The sequence below is a fragment of the Gallinula chloropus genome (genome assembly GCF_964237585.1).
Source record: "Gallinula chloropus genome assembly, chromosome: 1".
NCBI classification, from domain to species: Eukaryota; Metazoa; Chordata; class Aves; order Gruiformes; family Rallidae; genus Gallinula; species Gallinula chloropus.
In genome coordinates, this window is record NC_140085.1 from 66,554,910 (window position 1) to 66,572,394 (window position 17,485).

Below are 17,485 nucleotides of genomic sequence, written 5' to 3' on the forward strand. Positions count from 1 at the left end.
ACACACCCAGTGAAACCAGAGTTGGGTAATGAGAAGTGTGGCCAGGTCTTAAAGCACCTCTCCCCATCCCTCCCTTCTTAGCAGACTTCATTCATGATGTTACTCCCTTCTTCCCCACACAACATGGCACGGGGAGTGGGGTTTCAGTCAGTTCCTGACGAGCTACTTTCCTTCTCCAGTTCTTAAACCACCTCTACTTCCCCCCACCCCTCCCCTCTTAGCAGACTTTAGTTGTAATTTCTCTCCCTTCTGCCCCCCTCCTGCCCCGCCCCCTGCTCTACCCCCTCCCAACATGCTGAGAGGAGGGGCAGGGAGTGGGGAGTGGGTTTTGTTTTTCAGTCAATTCCGCCCGAGTTGTCTTCCTTCTTAGCTGAGGGGGGCATTCCACACCCACTTCCCCTGCTTCACTGTGGGGTCCTACCCAATCTTGGGGGTCCTGACTTCTCACGGTTGCCCATAAAAGGGGGTACATGTACCTGTTAGTATTAACAGAGACTTTTGGGTGGCCTGAAACATTCCCTCGTTGAACAAAAAAGGCTCAAAGTAACAAAAATTCTGTTGAGGAAAATTATCCCCCAATGACCTCCTGAAATAATCTCCTCAGAGGATCACACTTTGGGTCCCAAACTCCAGTGGGATGGATATTCATCTCCAGCTTTATTTTTGTTCATGTAGTCAAACTACAGTTCCTGATAGGAGGAACCAAGGTGCTCTTTCCTGTTTTGCCATGGACTCCATTGTGTTATCCATGAACCCGTTTAGTATGGGGGTACCTCAGATTTCATGGCCACATAATGGAAATGACAATACTTTCTTACTTTGCTGGACCTGGAATCACAGAATAATTGAATAAATCTAGGTTGGGAGGAACCTCTGGAGTTCTCTAGCCCAATCTCCTTGAAGTAGGACTAACTTCAAAGTCAGATAATTTTGCTCAATAGAACTTGTCAAGCTCAGATATGATAACCTGCAGCAATGGAGATTCTCCTCCTGGAGAACCTCTCCAAGTTCTCTGCTTGGTACCATGGGACATATCCCTGGAGAGAAGAGGGGCCTAAGGCAGCTGGCTAGGGATCACCTTCTCCAAGTTTAGGAGCAATGCATTCCAACAAACTGGAAGTCAGGCAAAACCACCAGGAGGACCGCATGGATGAACAAAGAGCTCTGAGACAAACTCAGACACAAAAGAGGAAGCCTACAGAGATTGGGAACAAGGGCAGGTAGCCTGGAAGGAATACACAGAAATTTTCTGAGCAGTCGTGGATTAGGTTAGGAAATCTAAAGCCCTGATAGAGTTAAATCTGGCCAGGGACATCAAGAGCAACAGGAAAAGCTTCTGTAGGTATGTTGGTGATGAAAGGAAGGCTAGGAAAAATGTGTGCCCTCCCTGGAGGGAAACAGGAGACCTGGTTGCCTGGGATATGAGGAAGGCTGAGAAACTCAATGAGTTTTTTGCTTCAGTCTTCACCAGCAAGGGCTCTTGTCACCCTGCCCAGGACACAGAAGGCAAAAGCAGGGACTGGGAGAATGAAGAGCCACCCACTGTAGGAGAAGATCAGGTTCAAGACCATCTAAGGAACCTGAAGGTATACAAGTCCCTGGGACCTGATGAGATGCCATCTGTGTGTCCTGAGGGAACTGGTGGATAAAGCTGCTAAGCCTTTGCCTGTCATGTTTGAGAAGTTGTGGCAGCTGGGTTCCCACTGGTAACTATGTTCAGGCACATGAAAAATAAGGAGATTGGTGATGCCAACATGGCTTCCCAAAGGACCAGTCATGCCTGACAAATCGTGTGGCCTTCTGTGATGGTGTTAGATCATTGGTGGATAAGGGAAGTGCAGCTGATGCCATCTACCTGGACTTGTGCAGAGCATCTGACACTGTCCCACATGACATCCTTGTGTCTAAATTGGAGGGATATATTTGACAAATGGACCACTAGGTAGATAAGAAATTGACTGGATGCTCACACTGGGTGCTACTGTGAGGGCCAGTAGTAGCCACAGTCTGTGTGTGGCTGTCACCTCTTCACTAAACGCAGAAAGCACAACAGGAAATTTCTTGCACGTTGTCACCCCATCACAGGCTCCTTGTGGCTCTCTTCCCTTTTCACTCCCTCCAAATATTACCATTTTTTCTCCCTCCATGGGCTCTCTTGGGTCTGCTGTTCCTCCCTAACCCCTTTTCATAGAGTTTCTGCATTTCAGCTCTCTAGTATCTTCCACCATGAAGCTTTGGGTAGAAAGCTTCCATCACACAGGCCAGGAACCCAATCCTGCCTGTGGCATAAGATGTCACTGTTGCCAGGATGTCTTTGGCATTGACTGACCTCTCCAAGGTATGAATTTTTTAGCTTATGAAATGCCATAGAGCACCTAGTTCTAGATACAACAAGGAGTGGAGACTGTGACAAATTGCATTGCCAGTCCCAAGTCTTTGTTTCAAAGAAAAATAAAACATGTCAATCTGATGAAAAACTTTCTTTCAAAGTAGAGGCAAAAAATGCATAAAAGTTGTCTTCCTGTTACTAGATTTCTAACATCTCTAAATTATTCTGTTCAGTCATTGGAAAAGGTAAGGATAAATGCCCTGTCTTCAGAACCTTCCTTCAGCATAAAGACCAAACCAAAATCTACAACGCAGCAGCAGACTATTTTCTTAATCTTGGATTTATTAAGAGGAATCTATAGCCAAGAATCTGTGTTTCAGAAGTTTGCCTTTACACAAAGCTCTGGTTGGAATGTATGTCATGAGTTTCAGAGAAGATGGGTGGTCAGGGTTAACAACTGCACAGTATCTCCCTTGTGGAAAAGCGCTTTATTTGTAGTTTCTGATCCACACTGACCCCAAGCCCTTTTGAAATGTGGGCCAGAGTGGGTCATTCTGATCTGCTGCAATTTGGAACGTGCTTATTCCTCATTCTTCTACATGCTTTTCTTTGCCTTCCCAGAAACAACCAAGTCTCTTATCCTCTTCTTCTTCTACAAGTGCTTGCCTGGTGTGTTCTGAACCAGTACCTCTTCTGATTTCAGTGCAGAGGCGGGGAGCAGGGTGTTTTGTATTCTGCAAGGGCATATTCCTCTGGAAAGAAGAAAGGAAGATGACATGAGATTGAGAAATCATTCTGACCCCAGTGCATATGCACCTGTGATCAACGTATTATGAACCAGAAAGTAGTTGTTAGATTTTGTGGTACTCTCCCAGTTGTTGAGACACCTAGTTGCAGGGGTGCACAGTCGGAGCCCAATGCTCTCCTCTGGCCCTACACTTCTTTCTGTATATAGATTGTAAGAAAGAAACACTTGATGTATAATTTCTGTTGAAATCAAGCAAGAAATTAAAAGATGGAGGGCAGAAAATGTCTATAGTTTGCAAATGCTTTGAAGTTGTCCTAACCAGGACAGGGTTAACCTCCCCAAGCAGTCACACAGGTGAGCTGAGTCAGCACAGGTGAGCTGAGTCAGCCCTTGCTGTTTCCACATCAAGTGGCATCACTTCTTCATAAAAGGGGCTGGTTGGGGAAGGGCACTCCCAGCTGCCTTCAGGGCAGTCTAAGTGCTGCTGGGGTTTTGGGTTGGTCAGCTGGTTAGTGGAGCGCTCTGTGTTATTATTGGGTCACTAAGGTACTCTGTGTTATCTCAAGGGCTGGTTTTGTTCTACTTTCACAGTGCTTTTGTCAGTAATCTGTCCCTATCCCAGCCCAGGGAGGCTCTGTCTGTTTCTCCTCGGGGAGTAAGAGAGCTGCGTGTGGTGCTCAGCCCCTGCTTGGGGTTGACTCACCACAGAAGCCTGGTCCTCAAACCAGCAGATCTACCAGCTCGCTCCCAATGTCTCTGAAGAAACGAAGGCAGCAAGTGCAGGAGAGTCAAGAGAAGCTTGCACAGAGAGAGCAAAGGAAAATCCACTACCCACACCTTGTGAATGCTGAGATCAATGCTTAGATTTTGCAGGCTTTGCTCCAGTCTTCTGAGGTCACCTACCTGCTTCATAGTAATCATATATGTGTACTGGCACTGGCTTGATCTCTGAGACAGGCAGGCTTTGCTCCACAGAGAAGGAGAAGCTGATTTCCTTTGAGGAGACCTGAAAGTGACAAGGCAAGAAAATGCATCAGGCTTTTTCCTCTCATATCTGTCCCTGAGGCATTTCTGGGTCGGACTGGGGGACAAAGTGCCATTCTATGATTCTCTCCAGATTGTAAACTTGATGTCAGATCAAGTAATTTTTTGAAGGATACTGGCAAATGTGTTTTGTTGCTGAAATTGTATGTTGTTTTCTTCATATTTCCATAGCCAATTACACAAACTGTAGTTACTGCCTCTTTCAGCATATCAGTATTCATCCTCTTACAGAAATTTCTATCAGGGTAACTCTTCACATCTCAACATCTCTGTTTCTCTGCAAATTCAGAGTACTGACTCCACTCCTCTTTCTTCAGTCGCTGTAGACCAGCTAATATGTGTTTGTGTTTGAGAGGTAGATACTCTTCCAATTGTTTTTTGTGTCATTTCTCCTTCCCTTCTTGGTATTGTACAATCCCTGCTGTTTTGATTGTTACCTTTCTGTGCTCTCCTTTCTGTTTTGATACAGACTGGAAAGCAACTTAGCTGTGGGTGTGATGTGCTATTGAAAAGTGAGAGTGAACATGTATCTCTTCATTGTAGCCTAGAAATACTGTGTGTATTTTCAATGCTGTATTGAATTAAATCCCTTTCTGTCTTGAAGCTCTGTGTTTCTAACCTGCTGCTAAAAGAATAGTCTCATTATCTTTTGTAATCTTTCAATAGAATGAAACCAAAAGAAAACCTCCCAAACTTACCTTCTCAAGGTAGAAGAAGATGTGGTTGTTCTTGATGTCTACGCGCTGCACAACGGAGTTCTGGTACTGAAACTTTAAAGAGGCAAATAATAGCAATGTTAACAGTGGAGCCTTGGCCAGAAGCCTTCCAAAGAGCTAGCTGTTCCATAGTACAGTATGTTTTACGTGGCTGCTTTGCTCCTGTTGTGCCACCCTGACACCTCGTGTCAAAAACAGGACATGAAAGATGGTAAATTTTTGTCATGTGATGAGTGCAAACCATTCCCCATGAGAAATAGTTGCAGTAACCAGCTTTACTGCATGTGAATTCTATCATTGAGTGCTCTCATTTACATGACCATTTCTGCAGCTCAATCTGACTGAATTTCTAGTGCCTTGCATATGTTAAAACCTGAAAGTTTTAGAATAGGACATGAGCATAATTATTTTACTTTAACTATGCAGAACAGTAAAATATTGCAAATGTTCCAAAAGCAAATTTCCCCATTCAGATAGAGGAGTACATATACAGTATGTAGAAAGAGTGGGATGCTAAACAATGTAACATCTAAATGGAAAATGCTTCAAAAAAAAAAAAATTAATGAATTTCATAGACAAAGACATTCAGGAGCAGTTACTGGGCACCCTGAATGCCTGATCTCAGCTACCAGGGGTTCCATGCTGTGTATTTGCATGTGTGTATGTCTGTGTAAATACATATATTTATCTTTTCCACAGATGAGCTTTCTGTCTGAGCAACCAGAAAGGGGAACAGGACAAGGCCACTTGTGCTCTGTCTGTGTGCTGTCTTTTCCGAACCTGCTGATCTTTATGACCAGCCACATATATGTTTATAAGCCTATATGTGTGTATATGTATTCTGTGCCTGTCTGCCCATTGGAAATATGGGCTGGACCTAGGGCTGTGAAGGTGCAGCAGCCTTGCCTCTGTTGGGCTGCTGGGTTTGGGAACTCCTAACAGATATGACTTTAACAGATCAACAGCTGCAAGCATGGCACAGAGTATGGGGACAGAAGGCTATACCCAGGGACTTTGTAGAATTCCCATGAAGCTCTGATTGATTCATCAGAGACCCTATTTATCAACTCCCTATCTTTTCAGGGTCTACTGTTCATCCTTTACCTTCTGCAGGGAAGACCTTACAGGAACAAAACCTGAGAGCATCTTCACGTCAATAATAGCCATGTTGGAGGTTTTGCGGTTTCCTGTGTAACTAAAATGAGAAAAGATCTGTTAGTCTGGTCTGCAAAGGGAGAGCAGGCCAGTGAATGGCATTTTCAGATCACAGATTCACAGAATTGTAGGGGTTGGAAGGGACCTAAAGAGATCATAGAGTCCAGCCCCCCTGCCAAAGCAGCTCCCCAGCTCATATTGCACAAATCGGTGTCCAGACGGGTCTTGAATCTCTCCAGAGATGGAGACTCCACCACCCCCCTGGGCAGCCTGTCCCAGGGCTCTGTCACCCTCACTGTGAAAAAGTTCTTTTGCATGTTGGTGCAGAACTTCCTGTGCTCCAACTTGCAGCCATTGCCCCTTGTCCTGTCCCCACAGACCACTGAAAAGGGGCTGGCTGATTCCCCCTGCATCCCATACTTAAGATATTTATAAACATTAATAAGGTCCCCCCTTAGTCTTCTTTTCTCAAGGCTGAACAGCCCCAGTTCTTTCAGCCTTTCCTCGTAGGGGAGATGCTCCAGGCCCTTAATCATCGTTGTAGCCTCCTCTGGACTCTTTCCAGGACATCCCTGTCTTTTTTATACTAGGGAGCCCAGAACTGGACACAATATTCCAGGTGGGGCCTGACCAGGGAAGAGTAGAGCTCCAAATTATCCTGTTTGTCTTGCTGCAGCTGCACAGCAGGGGTTAGCTGCTTGTACTTAAATCCTTCCTTGGATGCTTCACCAAACTGAATACAAGGAAGGAGGTCAGTTAGAACAAGTTACCTGGCAGAGATGACAAGGTCAAACTTTGGTGGGAAGTTGCTTGTGCAAGATGCATTGGCTGGTTGTACAGAGAGAGAAAATCCTGCGACTTTTTTTGGCAAATGGATGTTGTATCTCAGAGTGGTCTAAAAGAGATGGGAAGTGTGAGGTGGTCATGGACATACAGGTTTTTGTGGCTTTGGCATGATGTAGGGAGGGGAAATAGGGAGGAAGGACACCCTGCATAGTTCTCAGAAAGGCAGTGCTGAGTTTCCAGCTTGCTTACCTGCAGGTAGACACAGCCAGTGCCGTTCACTTCCACGCTGTAATTCCCTGGGATAGTGGGTAAGGAAGCCTGCTGCAGTAAGAAGCGGTTCTTGTCATCCACCTGGAAAGTCTTACTGGGAGGCTTGTTGAAGTTGACTTTGACTGTGTTGAGACTGTTTTTAGAGAAGGTGAGGTATCCATACTGGGCTAAAGCTTGGAGAGCAACAACTGTGTCCTGAAAAGAACAACAAGATCCCTAATTAGATACATACCCAGCTGCATACCTATTTCCCATGTGCTTTGTTGGTGCTCATAAATAGAGGGGAACTTTGCAAAGAGCTAAGGAGACAAGATACAAGTTCTGGTGCAATAGATTTGAATTATTCCCCCCAAAACCCAGGATAACATGTCAGCAGTGACTCTTATCTACTGTTGACTTGGAGGAGGTAAATCCCCATTTCCTAAAACTGAAATACGTCTGAAGCTGCCTATGAAGAGCGTGATGTCCCTTGACAAGGAGACTTATGCAAGCATCATTTATAAAATATGATTCAGATGAATATGCAAGCAAGAAGATATGCCATGCTGTCGAGAGCCAGCTTGCAGGCTGGACTGCTCCCAGAAGCTTTCTTCTTACAATTCCCAGTGGTTACCTGGCTGGAGGAGAACCCACCGTATGGGTTCTGTTGTTTGACAAGCCAGTGCACAATGCGAGAAACATAAGATAAGTCTTCTGGAGTGAGCTTGACTTTGTTGAGTAAGGCAAGGAGTGCATAGCTGGTCATTTCAATCTCAGCAGAAGGAGCACGGGAATAGAAGGCAGGGTAATATTCTGCTGGTGGCTTGTTTTCTCTCTGCCAATAAAGTGAACCACCTGGAAACAGAGAAGTGGGGTGTAAAGAGAATGGGAAAATTATCTGCTGCTTAATTCACTAAAGTGTCAGGTGGGAGACAGGCATAATAGAATCACAGAATCACAAGGATGTAAAAGACCTTTGAGATCATCAAGTCCAATCATTCCCATCTTATGTTAAACCATATCCCTAAGTACCTGATATACCCATTTTTAAAGACATCCAGGGAAGGTGACTCAACCACCTCCCTGGTATTTAATATTTGCCCTCTCTGCTTTTACTCCAGAGGTTTTTTTCAGTCATTAGGGTCCTGAAGTGGATTAGTGTTAGTTCCAGGATGGGAAATGGGAAGGGATGGGAAGGAACCAATAAAACGGGGTTGTATAAGTCAAAGAGGGCTTGAAGTAAGGGTAGTGCAGCAGAAGGATGCTAAGGCAGTCATGAACACATGTCAGTCAAGGGAATTGTGTTGGTTCAGAATGTAGAAGAGAAGGCTAATGAGGAAACTAGGTACAATCTTCTATTACCTTGGACTGACACTTCCAGACATCCCTCCCCACCTATGTGATTTCATAATTCTAGGAAAATCAGGCCACAGTTCCATCTTAATTGAAGCCAAAAGAGACAGTTAGAGTTCACAGAGATAAATTCAGTAGCATAGCAAGCATAAAATGGGAAGGAAACAGCATGAATGAGAAAACTGTACATCAGGATAGCTTACATCATATCACAGGCCGTTCCAACAGCTCTATTGCCTGTATCATGGCCACACTGCACTTACCATCTCTGGAAGCTGCCTTGTCCAGCTTCTCAAGGAAGAACTGACGTCTTTCCACTTTATCAGCTAAGCCATATGCATAGGCAAAGAGGGCCTGGTTATACAGGTTGTGGACCCCATTGCTAAATGCAGTCTCCAAACAGTTCATGCCAGTCTGAACAACAGGATGCTACCAATACAAAACACAGTAGGGTTGTCAGGTACTTGGATTTGTGCCTCAGCAACTCTTCAAATACTTTCATCACTGCTTAAGCTGCCATCACTGCTCCTTCTTGCTAGAAATAGACTCGATCCATGGCATGTTTAAGGGCCTACAGTGTGTACCCTGTAAAACATGCCTTTCCAGTGGTGCTGCCTCCTTTCTGCGTTTACTTAGAGGCAGCGTGGCTGGAGTAACAGAACACTCATTCTTTTTCTGACTTGCAAGATGACCTTATACAGGTGAATCATTTGTCCCTTGGTTGCTTTAGTTCTAAAACGTGGATCACTTTTAAAACACTATATAAAGTATATTGAGACATCATGATGAAGCAGGCTCTCTCAGATGGATGTTACTACATCTAGCTATGGAGATAACTCTTCAGCCCTTTTCGCCTTACAGTCTATCTCTGAGAGCTATACTTGGGCTTAGACAGTGTCAGCACACTAGTGACCATGTCTTGTCTATGTACCTTCACTTACAGGTGTGGCACGAGGTTTTGGAGCTTCTCATGAAGATATTGGGAAATAAATTAATCTTGCTGAAAAACTACTTGATTCTGCACAAAGTTTCACCCTGCTAGGCTCAGGTATTGAAATGATGCCCCATACCACAGCATCTGAGGGGCATGCAAAACTCAGCATATCTAGAACATTTCTGAGATTTGGAACAATTTGCATCTTCCTCATTTTACAAAGAACAAAAAATCAGGAAAAGCCCCTGGGGTCTCAAGGATATGCAGGCAGTGTTTTACAGAGAACAGAGCTTGACTCATTCTCCCTTCCCTAGCAAGAATTCCAACCTCATTGTTTCCTTCCATTGTTAACAGTGACATAGGGAAATGGAAACACATCTTAGACAGAAATGCACAGAGAGAGTTTGCAGGACTGAAGATTTGGATAGCTTGGACTTTGGACTGGACAAATCCTGAGAACATTCCAAACTGGATTCTGTGAGGAGTGGGCCAATTCAGTCTGGATTTTGCACTTACATAGGCTGCCATTATTTAGCACAACTGGATTCCTCAGGTACTTTTCAAACTAATCCATAGGAAACAGATACATAACTGATGTGTAACACTCAAATGCTTATGGCAACTGCAGAATGCTGGAAACTGATTTCCTGAACTGACCCTGCTGTCCTACAATCACTAGTTACAACATTGTTAAAGCATAGGGGTGTGAGGACTGTGGCTTGTGCACAGTTGACAAATAACTGATTGGACAAATGCAGCATAGCACCATCAAACACCTACCAGAGCAGAGTGTCCAGCCTCCAGCAACGCTGCCACAACATAGGCTGTGAGTGAGTATTCACCTTCTTCTCCACCCTGAAGGAAGAACAAGCAAAGAACAAGTCAGTATGGATGTCCTAGAAAGAAACAAAATAGGAACTAATTAATAGTTCAAATCCCAGTTAGATTTGAGATCAGAAGTAAAGTCTATTTCCTTGTGTGCATAGCAACAAGAAAGATCAAGTTAACTCAGGAGAAAACTCAAAGTATTTAATGCATTTTCTTGGCTTTTGCATACACACAATAAAGCCCATTGTAGCCTGTGGCTGAACACATAATGCAGTGGTGGAAAATAATATGTGAGATTTCTGACTTAGTAACTTATACTTGTTTCTACCTTGTGGTCAATAGCATGCAGAGGACTCACTCCCTGCTTGTATATAAGACTCAGAAGAGAACAGTACTCGGAAAGGTAAGGGTGTGATAATAAACTGGTGTCTAGCACAAATTTTCCAAATCAATCCAAATAGCAGGACTGGAAGGTTGGGAATATGTTGTCTCAGTTACCTTCAGAGCACTGTTGAAATGTGACCCAGCATTTTCAAAGCAGCCATCTGATTTCTGCTTGCTTTCCAGCCAGATCAAAGTTTGAGTCTGGACATTGTCGTCAATGTAGATGTAGCGTCTGGCCTGTGCAAATGACTTGTACACAAAGGCAGTGAGCCTGTGGGTGGACCAGAAACAGAAAGCAGGTAAGATGTGAACTAGGCAAAGAAGGTTTACCAACCACTGGATATGCACAGAAAACAGCATCAAATGAACTCCATAATGCCTGAGGTAAAACCAGCCCCCAATCATCATCATTTTTTTTTTTAACTCTCTGCAGTTTATAAATCTCTCCTTTAATAAGCAATCCAAACTAATTGAACTATGTTCACTTAGACTATTAAAAACCAGAATCACTTAATACTTTCATCATTTTTCAAAGCCTAAAGATCCTACATTGGGAAATAAAAAGTGTCATCACTTACCATACATTGCCTTCTGGATCTCGTCTCCCAAAGGAGCTGTAGGACCCATCCTGGTGTTTGTATGACAGCTGTTTTTGGTATCCTGAAAACATAGTAAATATGGTATATTTTCTAATCACAGAAAAGGACTAGTTCTGCTGTTTATTCAACTGAAGCAGTAAGACCATTGGAATTAATATTAAGTAGGGTATATTTGTTGAGTAATGTCAGCCACTTGGAAGTTTAGCTGCCTTTACTACTGGTGGAGCAAAACATAGTGCTGGAATCCAGAGATCAGTGCTTAGCATGTAGAGCTTTAGCGTTCAATGCACACAATCACAATATTAGATGGAAGAATCCGAAAGCCTCTCACCTGTGGATAAATATCCAGTACCCCTAATTCTAATCTCTTCAGTCAGCTGCCCAGTTTTATTCAGATAATCCAGGGCATAGATATTGGGTGTGAACAAGGCCATGTTCTGTTCTCCACAGCCATAAGGCATATGGAGAAGGTTCTCCATGTTCCTCAGGGCTGTACCCAAAATGTCTCCTGGAGAATGAAAGACAGGAGGAGTCAGTTCAGTTCAAACATGTTTTTTATCACGCAGCATTATATATCGCTTTATATTACTGTATTATGAAGCCAAGGATAACGACCAATATAGAGTAGTCACAGCAACCAAACACAGATCTTAGAAGAAAGGATTTAATGCCCTTTCTTATTTTTTTTAATTTTTTTTTTTTATTCTAGACACCTGGGAGAAACTGAAAATTTTAGGGAAAAACCAAGCACAGATACTGATTGGCATAGGTCCTAAGAAATAGGTAAGAAAAGGGTTAGGCATCCCTGACCTTTACAATCTGGTTCGTGTTTTGTGTGTGCATGTGAGATTGAGTTATGGGGTGTGGTGCTGATGAGCTACAGAGGCTGTATTGCACAGTATCAGCATCACTTGCACTGATCTAGCCATGCAAAACAATTGTGTCTAGAAAGCAATCTGAGTTCGAGACCTCAGGAAATTTTGCCTGAAGAGAGCTGTCAGTCTTAATAAGGACTTTAGGATTAGTAGAGTTTATTGGGACCTTGATTGAAAGCCTTTTTCTATGGGAACTTACAAACTGATAAATGTTTTTCATTGTGCAAAACATAAATTTGATATTGTGCAGTTGGCAAAGTTCTGAAGTGTTCTTTCCAGGAGTTAAAAATATTTCTTTTCAAAGGAGTCTGCTGAATCTCACATTTCAGCTGAATCGACTGTTTAACTATACAGAACAGGATATGATAATTTGGTATACTCTGAATTGCAATATACATTGAAATAAATTGTCAGTTCCTGATATACTATGAGATAATTCTGAGCAACTTTTGTCCTTCATTGTCATTTTGCAAACTAGGAAACATTTTCTCTAAAATCAAGACAAAGTATCTCCTCAACTTTATATTCATTTTGCATACGTGGTGGAATTGGGTGTAGCACAAGAGAGATATGATTTGTTTTCAAACAAACTGCTAAACTTACCTATGACAGAAAAATAAGCTCTGGCTGATCCCTTCACTGTATTTTTTGGCAGGCTGAGAGAGACTGGTTCAGAAATTGTTGTGCCTGATAAAATAAAGAACAACAACAAGAATTACTGAAATAATATTTTTCCAGAATGCTCCACTTTGTAAGCATTACCACAGGGGCTGTTATGATCTGCAGTATGGCTAAAGAAATTGCTGCAGAGAATTTATTGGAAAATCCTGAATTGTAGCCAGCACCTTGACCCTGAGACCCTCTTTTCTTCTCCATAAGGGTCTCTGGTTTGGTAGGACAAAACCTACAAGAGAGTGAAGCAGGTTCCCTAACTCCCTTGAATGAATGAATGAATGAATGAATGAATGAATGAATGAATGAATGAACAAACGAACTTGCCTTACCTTTGGCACAGATGAGGGAGCTCTGAGTCAATTCTTTTTTAATGCCTTCAGGCTGATTGATTGTAGGGAAATTGTCATGAGGAGGAAGAAAAGAGTAGATCACCATGAAACCATGAACAAGTTAATGGTGTAAAACAGTGTGTGCATTTAGCCATCCAGACAGTGCAACTCTTGTATCCAGTCCTGCCCTATACCCACTAGAATCCCTCTTAGCCCATGGCTCCCTCTCTCTTTTACCCAACACCCTGGGCAGAGCACCTTCCTTCTTAGAAAGCAGTTATAAAATGGATATTTCCAGCTTCTGAGAGGTACTCTGTCTGACTAATCCTATGTGCTGGTGCTTTATGATGCTGAAGAAGAATTCTTGTCCATTTAGATCTAGTCTCCACCCAACTACTCAGTATTTGAGTCACAGGCTAAAGGCACTTAAAGGTAAGGTATGGAACCTCCCCCTCTTCTGGCTATATCTCTACTGACATCCATGGAGTGTCAGGGCATGTATGCTCATGGTCCCAGGAAGAAGACTGTGACAGGAGGGCAGCAGATGCTATCGATCACTGTGATTTACATTCTCTTTTGCACATGGAGAAGCCTACTGTACACAGCTCCATCTGTGTCAGCTGTCTTGCCTCCTCACACTTCTAACCCACAGCTGTAAGAACTGCAGATTCCACAAAGCAGAAAGCATGTGCAGATTTCCTACTGTACCTCAACAAGTAGAGTTTGAATCAGGGTGTCCCTGTGAATCATCTCCTCTTCTGAGGACGTGATGTTTCCAGTACCTCCTGTATTTACTTTGGCCTCAGCAGTAATCTTGAATTTCACTTCACCTGGAGAGCCACCCAGCAGCCCAAGAAAAGAAAGTTATCTTCAATGTCTACAGTTCCCCCAGTTTTCACTGCCTCTCCTAAGCTGATGGACTGCTGGGAAATATATTCTCTCTGAAAGCAGCAGAGTAGAAACACATGAAGGATCCATGCCTGTCTGCTAGTGTCAAGGAGTGGTAGCCTGGGGCCCTAGCATGAGGAATGAAATAGGGGTGATCCTGGCCAAACAAATGTCAGTGATTTCCACCTCTTCTTAGCCTTGTGCTGAGTTTTGACTGGCCTAAGGAGAAAGAAGTTACAGCTCTGCTGCCTCTATTCTTCAGATGAAATTTGTTAATTGAGGGACAACATGGAGGAGGAGCCTCAGCACTGCTGCAGCACTGAGGAGCAACCCTGAAATGAGCAGATTGGAAGGCATTATTCACCCCACCCCTGCAAACTGGAAATCCACTGTTTATTCACTGCATCTAAGGGAACTTTAGCAGAGTTTTAATATTAAATTGGTGGAGCAACTAATGGAACGGTCCAGAAATCTCTGCCTGTGAATTACTAATGTTGCATTAAAAGGTGGGAGTGACAGAGGCAGAAAGGTCAAACAGGGATATATCAAGGTGATGAAAAGACAAACTCACCAAGCTTTTTGGGGCTGACAGCCCAAATATAGGTTTTTCTTTCATTGGCACACACCCTTGCTGTGTTTCCCTCTGATGAAAGGATTTCTGCCTTGTAGTCACTTGACTTTGCCAGTTTGACACTGATCTGAGACAAAGAAAGAAGGAGCAAGGTTACAAACGAAATAGGCTGGAGAAGCCATTTGTCATCTGAATCTGTGGGAAGTTACCAGGACTGAAAGATGGGGCATTTCTCTGAGGAACTGGCAAACTTGTCTCTTTTCTGCCCCTTGTCTGTGTCTGTTTTTGACAGAAGTATGCCATGGTGTCTGTGCTCATTAGTCGTCTTCTTATGAGTTACTGTTACATACAACATACTCATTATAGATTGTGTTTTGCACAGCACAGTACCCATGCCCTCTGTTCGAGTTCCCCCTTCCCGAGCCAAACAAATAACCTGGCTGTACCTGGATGCATTTGTTGAGGTAGTTGAAGACGTTGGCTATTAAATTAAACTTTTCCCCTCGAATGACGGAGTACGGCAAGGTGAGATCCACAAAGAATGGTTGGAATGCTCTCATTGAAACAGGGGAGGAGATGCCAAACCCAGCATCATCCTGTACGCAGAAAGCACTGGCTTTCCACTCTGTGATGGTGTCAGGAATGGTGTAAAAGGCATTTGCCTGTCCCTTGGAACTAAGGAAAATAAGAAAAACATAATGAGAAAAGATCTTTGGCATTTTCCAGCCAAATTATGGAATAAATTCCTTACTTTGAGTTAGCACTTCTGTTTTCATCTCACTTTCTGCAACATACCTCTCCATATTCAAAATAATATTATAAAACTGGAATTAAAGACAAAGGTGCTAGTGAACTACATGTTAAAAAGCACTGGGAAGAATATCCAGTTTTTGAAATTTAGAAGTAACATTTATTTAAATACCGCAATTCCCAAGCATACAGATTAGAAGAGACAAATTTGGGTTAATACTCTACAAAAGCCCCTGGATGTATCATTCAAATGGAGATATTCTTATTGCAGATGCTACGATAGTTTGGGAAGAAAAATTAAATAGTCTTGAGTTTGCTGCTGCTGAATTAAAAATGTGATAAAAAGAAGTAAGTTTTGCTTTGGCTGTCTCCTGGCTCATATAGCAATAATATGACCTTTGAGCCCTAATCCTTTGATCCCATGAGAAGGATGGTGGCAGAGGAAAGAGCAGTTTGAGCAGTTTTGACACTGTGTACAAGATTAGAGGTTCAGTGTTCATTAAGCAAGATGGAAAAAGGAGAACTGCATCTACAAAGCAGACATATATTATGTGGTTTCTTCCCAAAATTCATTTTGGCAACATACACCAACTCAAAAATCCACATGGGAGATAAGAAGACAAAATAAAAATACTCACTCTGTATAAATCAGATCCCAAATCCAGGTCTCAGGGAAGAATTTCCGAACAGTGTTAAGAGCACCCCCACCAATAATCCTTGACTCATCTAGAAGATTGGGTATGGTGGAAGTATAACATTAGCAAGGTCAAACCAGAAGAACCTAAACTGCTGTGAGATAGGCTCAACACCATAAATGAACATTAAGTATTCCATTTGAGCATTTTCCCATTCTGAAACAGGGCATGGGAAGAAACACTTTCTTTTTTGCCATGGAAAAATTTTGAAGAAATTAGCTATTTCACTTAGTTTTCAGATTGAAAGGTCTAATCATTCACTTAGAAAGGCATATTCCCTAACGTCTGTCACTACCTCTGATTTGCAAATGGACAACATTAGCCAATATTGTCACCAAAGCTTATAATGCTTTACAAACCTCCCTGAGAAATCAAGCATTTTCACCCTGCTCTGTAGTTAAAACTGGAGCTGAATATCCAGCCCACTGGAAAACTGCAGAGTTAAATCTGGCCGGGGACATCAAGGGCAACAGGAAAAGTTTCTGTAGGTATATTGGTGATGAAAGGAAGGCTAGGGAAAATGTGTGCCCTCCCTGGAGGGAAACAGGAGACCTGGTTGCCTGGGATATGGGGAAGGCTGAGGAACTCAATGAGGTTTTTGCTTCAGTCTTCACCAGCAAGGGCTCTTGTCACCCTGCCCAGGACACAGAAGGCAAAGGCAGGGACTAGGAGAATGAAGAGCCACCCACTGTAGGAGAAGATCAGGTTCAAGACCATCTAAGGAACCTGAAGGTACACAAGTCCCTGGGACCTGATGAGATGCCATCTGTGTGTCCTGAGGGAACTGGTGGATAAAGCTGCTAAGCCTTTGCCTGTCATGTTTGAGGAGTTGTGGCAGCTGGGTTCCCACTGGTAACTGTGTTCAGGCACATGAAAAATAAGGAGATTGGTGATGGCAACATGGCTTCCCAAAGGACCAGTCATGCCTGACAAGTTGTGTGGCCTTCTGTGATGGTGTTAGATCATTGGTGGATAAGGGAAGTGCAGCTGATGCTATCTACCTGGACTTGTGCAGAGCATCTGACACTGTCCCACATGACATCCTTGTGTCTAAATTGGAGGGATAGATTTGACAAATGGACCACTAGGTGACCAAGAGATTGGCTGGATGCTCACACTCAAATAGTTGCAGTCAATTGCTTGATGCCCAGGTGGAGACCAGTGATGAGTGATGTATTTCGTGGGTTGTTATTGGGGCAAGGATATTTATCATCTATCTTTGTTGGTGACATGGACAGTGGGATTGAGTGCACCCTCAGCAATTTTGCTGATGGCACCAAGCTGTGTGATGTGGGTTGACATGCTGGAGAGAAGGGATACCATCCAAAGAGACTTCTGCAGGCTTGAGATATGAGCCCATCCAAACCACATGAAGTTCAACAAGGATAAATGTAAGGTCCTGCACATGGGTCGGGACAATCCCAAAGACAGCTACAGGCTGTGTGGAGAATTAGTTGAGAGCAGCCATGAGGAGAAAGGGCTTGGAGGTGCTGGTTGATGAGAAGCAAAACATGACCCAGCAATGCACGCTTGAAGCACAGAAAAACAACTGTATCCTGCATTGCATCAGAAGAAG

At 43.3% G+C, this 17,485-nt stretch overlaps 1 protein-coding gene across 1 annotated transcript in view; it reads right to left on the bottom strand.

The window, feature by feature from the left end:
• Window positions 1–2,914: 2,914 nt before the first annotated feature.
• Window positions 2,915–17,485, bottom strand: part of LOC311205253 (ovostatin-like) — a 29,627-nt gene continuing 15,056 nt past the window's right edge. The window contains exons 18-35 of the mRNA XM_084279596.1: window positions 15,853–15,940; window positions 14,911–15,139; window positions 14,465–14,591; window positions 13,714–13,835; window positions 13,006–13,057; window positions 12,605–12,688; window positions 11,458–11,634; window positions 11,106–11,187; window positions 10,642–10,798; window positions 10,096–10,170; window positions 8,645–8,810; window positions 7,663–7,883; window positions 7,029–7,244; window positions 6,764–6,888; window positions 5,943–6,033; window positions 4,820–4,891; window positions 3,981–4,083; window positions 2,915–3,081 (exon numbers count right to left, since the gene is read on the bottom strand). Of these exons, the coding sequence (XP_084135722.1) occupies window positions 3,029–3,081; window positions 3,981–4,083; window positions 4,820–4,891; window positions 5,943–6,033; window positions 6,764–6,888; window positions 7,029–7,244; window positions 7,663–7,883; window positions 8,645–8,810; window positions 10,096–10,170; window positions 10,642–10,798; window positions 11,106–11,187; window positions 11,458–11,634; window positions 12,605–12,688; window positions 13,006–13,057; window positions 13,714–13,835; window positions 14,465–14,591; window positions 14,911–15,139; window positions 15,853–15,940 (2,240 nt within the window). The 3' untranslated portion in view covers window positions 2,915–3,028. The remainder of the gene's footprint in view (window positions 3,082–3,980; window positions 4,084–4,819; window positions 4,892–5,942; window positions 6,034–6,763; window positions 6,889–7,028; window positions 7,245–7,662; window positions 7,884–8,644; window positions 8,811–10,095; window positions 10,171–10,641; window positions 10,799–11,105; window positions 11,188–11,457; window positions 11,635–12,604; window positions 12,689–13,005; window positions 13,058–13,713; window positions 13,836–14,464; window positions 14,592–14,910; window positions 15,140–15,852; window positions 15,941–17,485) is intronic.